Genomic DNA, 6,000 nt, shown 5'->3' with positions numbered 1-6,000 from the left:
TCCACTACTCCAAAGACTGAGCCCTCTTTTATTTTATAAGGTGTGATTCTCAGATGTCCCACTTTATGGTATGGGATCTCAGGGTTTTCAATAATAGGCATTAGGGGAGAATGCCGTGAGGAGATGTGAGTTGAGGTCGCAATAGCTGAGTCCCAGGTATTAAGTGTTTCTTCTAGTAAGTGATATTTGTTAACTATGCTAGGACACTGTGTAGGCGGCAGACACGCAAGTGTACTCACATTATCTATTTTGAGGATCTGTCTATCTAAGTCTATCCATGCTTTATGCTTTGCATTTTGTGCCCATTCAACTATCCTTTGTAGACCTATCGCCCTTTTGTAAAGTGAAATATCTGGTAGGCCGAGTCCCCCTCTATCTCTTGGCAAGTACATAATGCACTTCGGGATCCTAGGTTTAGTATTAGCCCATATGTATTGTTCAATGAGTTTCTGCAGCTGAGTGATGTATCCCATAGGTAGAGTTATAGGTAAGGTCTGAAAGAGGTATAGAATTCGGGGCAAGATATTCATCTTAATAACTCCTATTCTACCTAGCCAAGATATATATTTATTTTTCCAGGAGGAAAGGTCTGCAACTATATCGTTTTTGAGAGGAATGTAGTTGTATTTAAATAGATCTGAGGGGTCAGATGTTAAAAAAATTCCAAGGTATTTTAATTTATTCGTAGCTAAGGTGATCTTATACTTATGTTGTAGGGTTTGTATTATTCTAGGACAAGTGTTAATGTTTAAAAGTTCAGATTTTCTCAGATAAAGGGAGAAGTTTGAGGCCTTACCATATTCTTTAAGTACATCTAAGAGTATTCTTAAAGGGAGAGATTCTGAAGCATTCGTTAAGGTGTATAAGACGTCATCTGCATAAAGCGCTTGCTTGTGCTCAGTGTCTCCCACCCTTATGCCCTTAATATGCTGATTAATTCTCACCTTATGAGCCAGGACCTCGATAGACAGGGCGAAGAGTAAAGGGGACAGCCCTGTCTGGTTCCATTTCTGATGTTGAAAGACTCCGATAAGGTACCATTAACTCTTATTTTAGCATTAGGATTAGAGTAGAGCGCTAAAACTTAGTGTACAAAGGCCCGACCAAATCCCAGCTTCTCCAGGACCTGACGCAAGAAGACCCAACTCACCCTATCAAAGGCCTTCTCCACGCCTGTGGAGAATAGCGCTAGCAGAAGACCTGACACTCTGGCATGATTGATTAATTGTGAGACCTTGATAGTGTTGTCCCTGGCCTTATGACCAGGGATAAATCCAACCTGGTCATTACAGATCAGATCTGGTAGGTATTTGTTGAGTCTAGTCGCCAAAATTTTTGCTAAAAGCTTCATGTCCGAATTGATTAGGGAAATAGGCTGAAAGTGACCAGGAGAGTCTGGAGTTTTACCCGGCTTGGGAATAACCGTAATGTGAGCTTCCAGTAGGAAACAAGACAGAGAGGGATCCTCCCGAAGACCGTTAAATAGGTCAAGGAGTGGGCCTGCCAGGATCTCCTTGAACTTTTTGTAGTAGGCTGAGGAAAATCTGTCAGGGCCTGGTCTCTTACCCCCTGGGCAGTTTTTAATGGCGTTAAAGAGTTCCTCTACAGTTATAGGGGAATCTAGAAATTCGGAGTCTTCCTGTGTCAGGGAGGGCAGGTCGATATTGCTCAGATATGAACTAACAAAGGTTTCATGCTGGAGAATATCATCTGCGTGGGCAGAATCTGAGGGATGGTCATGTATATTGTATAATGAGTGAAAGTACTTATGGAACTCTGTAGCTATTTGGTCACTACTGTGAAGCATACGGCCATCTGTGGATTTTAAGGAGAATATGTGAGAACGGAGCTGTTTTTTTTAAGGGTTCTAGCTAGGATTCGGCCTGGTTTATTACCCCATTCATAGTAATTTTGTTTTAGGTAAAGTGCAGTCTTTTGATGGGATTCTGCCAGGTGTTTTTGAAATTCAATTCTTGCCTCCTTCAATTGAGTTATAGTGTCAGTGCACGAAGGATCTGCTTTATGTTTGACTTCGAAGGTGCCGATCCTGATATGTATATCATGGTATTTAGCTCTGTGTTGCTTATTGAGAAATGCCTTATGTTTAATCAATGCACCTCTTATAATGCTCTTGTGTGCCTCCCAGGTAGTAGCATGTGAAGAGGAAGGGAAGGTGTTAATCTCAAAATATTCCCGCATAATTTTAAGTATGTCATTAAAGATTAAGGGGTTATCTAATATGGTGTCATCTAATCTCCATGTTTTTTGTGTAACAGGGATATCTGGCCATAAAATTGAGCAGGAAACAGGGGCATGGTCTGACCATGTGATGTGATCAATAACACAATGATGGGTGATCAAGAGTCCACAAGAGTCTGTATAAATGAAATCGATCCTGGAATAGCTGTTATGTGGGATGGAATAAAAGGAGTAATCCTTGGAAGTTGGGTGTAAAGTCCGCCAGACGTCATGTAGTGTTAATTTTGTGAGTGTGTCATTAACTTGTTTAATCGTGGATGTGGGAGTGCAAGTAACCCCTCGTGAGGTGTCAACTAAAAGGTCGGCTACAATGTTAAAATCTCCAGCTAAATATGTGATTCCCCTGGAATGTTCCAGAAGAAGATCCGAAACCTGATTTAAGAATGTCTCCTGACCATGATTGGGGGAGTAGATTGAGGCCAGAGTGATATAGTGTCCAAAAGGGGTACCTACTAGGATTACGTTACGCCCATTTGGGTCCCTCTCAATATGTGTCATGGTAAATGGGACTGTTTTGTGAAAAACAATACCCACGCCTCCTTTTTTATTCTGGCCCGAGGCAAAGTAAGTCATCGGGAACTGGGAGTTGTGCCATTTAGGTTCTTTACCCTTTCTGTAGTGAGTTTCTTGTAATACAATTATGTGGCTCTGTGATTTGTTCAGTTCCCTAAACGCAATGGAGCGTTTGCCTGGGTTGTTCAGGCCTTTTGCGTTAATAGTAGTTAGATTAATTGAGTGGTCAAAGAACCTTTTAGACTTGTGCTGCATGGCCATATCTACGTTATCACTTTCTTTTTCTGACAAAAAAAAAGGGGGGGAGGGGTGAAGATTTAAGGAAAGGTGAAGATCAGAGAAAGGGGAATGTAAGTAAGAGAGAGGGAAAGAGAAGAATGCTAAACAGCGAAATAACTACAAGGAAATAGCGATATATTAGTGTCTGGAATGAACAAGGAAACCAGGACACTCTCGTAGTTAACAATATATAAAGAACCATGTAACACACTTAAGACACAGAGATAGGGGATAAGCCCCTTTACTGACGTAAGTTATAATAAAACATAAGTATACAGATAGTGAGTGCAGACCAGCCTAGACGTCATTACAAAAGATTCAAAAGGGGTAACCAGTTTACTCTGTGCAAGCTATGAACCCAGTTAAGTCCTCTAACGTAGTATGCAAAGAGGAGTTCAAGAGAGGGCTATATGTGTTAGAATTAAGCTATTGTGGCCCAAGTCTATATCCTGAATGCATAAGAGTAGGGAAATCCAAAGGTTAAACTTCCAGTTCTCCTGCCAGTACCCCCGGACAACCAAACATGGGCCAGTATAAGCATAAATATTCTGTAGGACAACACAAGACTAGTGGGCCCTTTTGCATGTTGCATACTAATTTATTTACCAAATGACTTAGGGTAGCTGTGGTCAGGGCAAGGCATGAGGAGGAGGCAATAAATGCAGATACACACAGATTAGCAAAACATCCGTATTTCAGCATATGATAGTAATATTAAGTTTTATTGCATATATGATACAACTAAAATCTATCAGTGGGTAGTTGGTTGCCTTCAAGACCGATTAGTTCAGTACTAACACGGGGTAAAACAACCTAAAAGAGAGTTACACATCAAGCAATATTATTTCTTCGACTTTACATAGAATAAACATTATTAACCCTTACTTCTAGGTGTGGTCGGGACCAGTATAGAGGTAGCAATCATTAGTCTAGTCTAATGATAGGCAAGCATTATGTCCTAGAGTGAAATATATAGCAATGAGCAAATAACAGGTCAAGGAAATAAACTTCTATACTAACATGTATAGTAAACAAGATTAACATTTGAACACATTTTTCAACATTAAAGCACAGTTAGGAGTAGTATCTTGCACGCTAGACCAGTGAGAAATCTGATCAAAGGCTCAGAAAGTCTAACAGTACATTACCCGATTGATTCAACCTCGGGAAGATTACTTGGTGGACGGGTGGGTAGCGATGGCCTTCCGAGTAAAGATCCACAGGAGGAAGGGACCGGAATTGCTAAGTTCTCAAAGAAGACCTTGTAATCCATTCCAGGCGGAAAGATAGAAGTTTTATTGTTGTTGTGGCGATGATTGAGACAGGAAAACCCCATCGGTAAGGAACCTTATGGCTTCTCAGGACAGATGTGATGTGTCCCAAGTCTCTCCGTTTTTGCAGAATCATGGGGGATAAGTCGGAAAAAACCTGAATTTCTTCCCCGGCGTGGGTGATAGAATGTTTCTTGCGAGCATGCTGGAGAAGTTTCTCTTTGTCTTTGAAACTAAGAAATCTTAAAATTATGTCTCTCGGAGGCGCTTTATTAGTTGGTTTGGGCCTAAGAGCCCTATGTGCTCTTTCTATGGAAATTTCAGGAGATGATGGAGAGTCTTTAATGACTCGAAATAGGGCTTGCAAATAACCCTCAATGTTCTGCAGTGCAATGGTTTCAGATATTCCACGGAAACGAAGATTATTCCTGTGACCCCGATTGTCTATATCCTCGAGTTTATCATTAAGATATTGCAGATTATCATCATGGTTTTGTATATAAGATGTATGCTGTTGTCCTGAAGTTGCGTTGTCATGTGAGGTCTTTTCAATTTTTAACACTCTGGATTCTAGTGCAGAGAAGTCTTTTCTCAGATCCCCAAATAGGCTCCTCATTTCCCTCAACACTCCTTGTATGTCTTCTTTAGATGACAAGTGATGGATGTCATCCTTAGTGACAAACTGAGAATGATTGTCAGCACTATGTGGTATAGAAGGGATAGGGGTGTATTGAGAGTTCTCCATGTCGCCTCCAGTTGTTTCTCTGGTTGAATCTAGGGGCTTGAGATAATGGCTCATGGATTTAGAGGCAGTTATCTTATCAGCCTTACTAGCCCTTTTATCAGGCATACCCCCTTAAATGAGCAGTTAGCTGAATAAAGATCAAAAATTATCCCTGCCGTTCAGCCCTGTCGCACTGGCCTTAAAAAAATGGCAGAGTGTAAGGTTATTCATGGCCTACTAGCTGTCTCACAAAGGGCTACTAAAATTATTATGCCTCTGACTGCAACCTGTGTCAGGATATTCACGTAACAACTGGTCCAGGGCTTGCTTAATGTGAGTGGCAAAAGTTATCTGCAATAAAAGACACTCCTCGTTCAGCTTTATAATTAAAGATGGCCCCTGTAACACCTTTAGGAAACTTTTTTCCCTTATGGAGCGAAGAAGAAACTATGTCCCATAGTGGCTGAAAGGAACATATGCCCGTTACTGACCCCTCCTCTGTCAAAAATATGGACTAACAGCCGTGTTCGTTTATTTTCATATGGCTCATCAACAACCCCCTTTAGTGTGCTTGGGTGCAGACTTTTTATGGCTTACCAACTATAGCACCTCCGCTGAGAACCCTGCTGAGTGACAGGGCAGATGCGATCGCGAGGTCGCTGTAGTGGCTGGGGATCGCCGCTCCTATTTCAGATCTCGCTGAGAGTGAGTTCCTAAAGACCTGCTCGCTGAGTCTCCTCTCCTTATTGCCTAGGACCCGTGTGTTGCAGTGGTGAAGCTGTGGTAAGAGCTAAGGAGCTGTCTCTTCCTCTATCACATTTGCCGCTCAGAGGGGGTGAGCAGTAACAAGGTCAGATCGATCTCCTCAAGATGGGTATTCTTGTGCCTCGGGATGAGCTGCTGTTGCGTGATTGTTGCTAGCAGGTAAAATAAAGCATCCACGTGGGGTATCGC

At 41.8% G+C, this 6,000-nt stretch overlaps 1 protein-coding gene across 1 annotated transcript in view; it reads left to right on the top strand.

The window, feature by feature from the left end:
* Positions 1 to 5,938: 5,938 nt before the first annotated feature.
* LOC128652712 (vomeronasal type-2 receptor 26-like) overlaps positions 5,939 to 6,000 on the top strand; it is a 376,906-nt gene continuing 376,844 nt past the window's right edge. Inside the window, exon 1 of the mRNA XM_053705644.1 lies at positions 5,939 to 5,970. Coding sequence (XP_053561619.1) covers positions 5,939 to 5,970 — 32 coding nt within the window. The remainder of the gene's footprint in view (positions 5,971 to 6,000) is intronic.

Source organism: Bombina bombina, chromosome 3, assembly GCF_027579735.1.
Source record: "Bombina bombina isolate aBomBom1 chromosome 3, aBomBom1.pri, whole genome shotgun sequence".
Classification (NCBI taxonomy): domain Eukaryota; kingdom Metazoa; phylum Chordata; class Amphibia; order Anura; family Bombinatoridae; genus Bombina; species Bombina bombina.
This window is presented reverse-complemented; position numbering and strand designations above follow the sequence as displayed.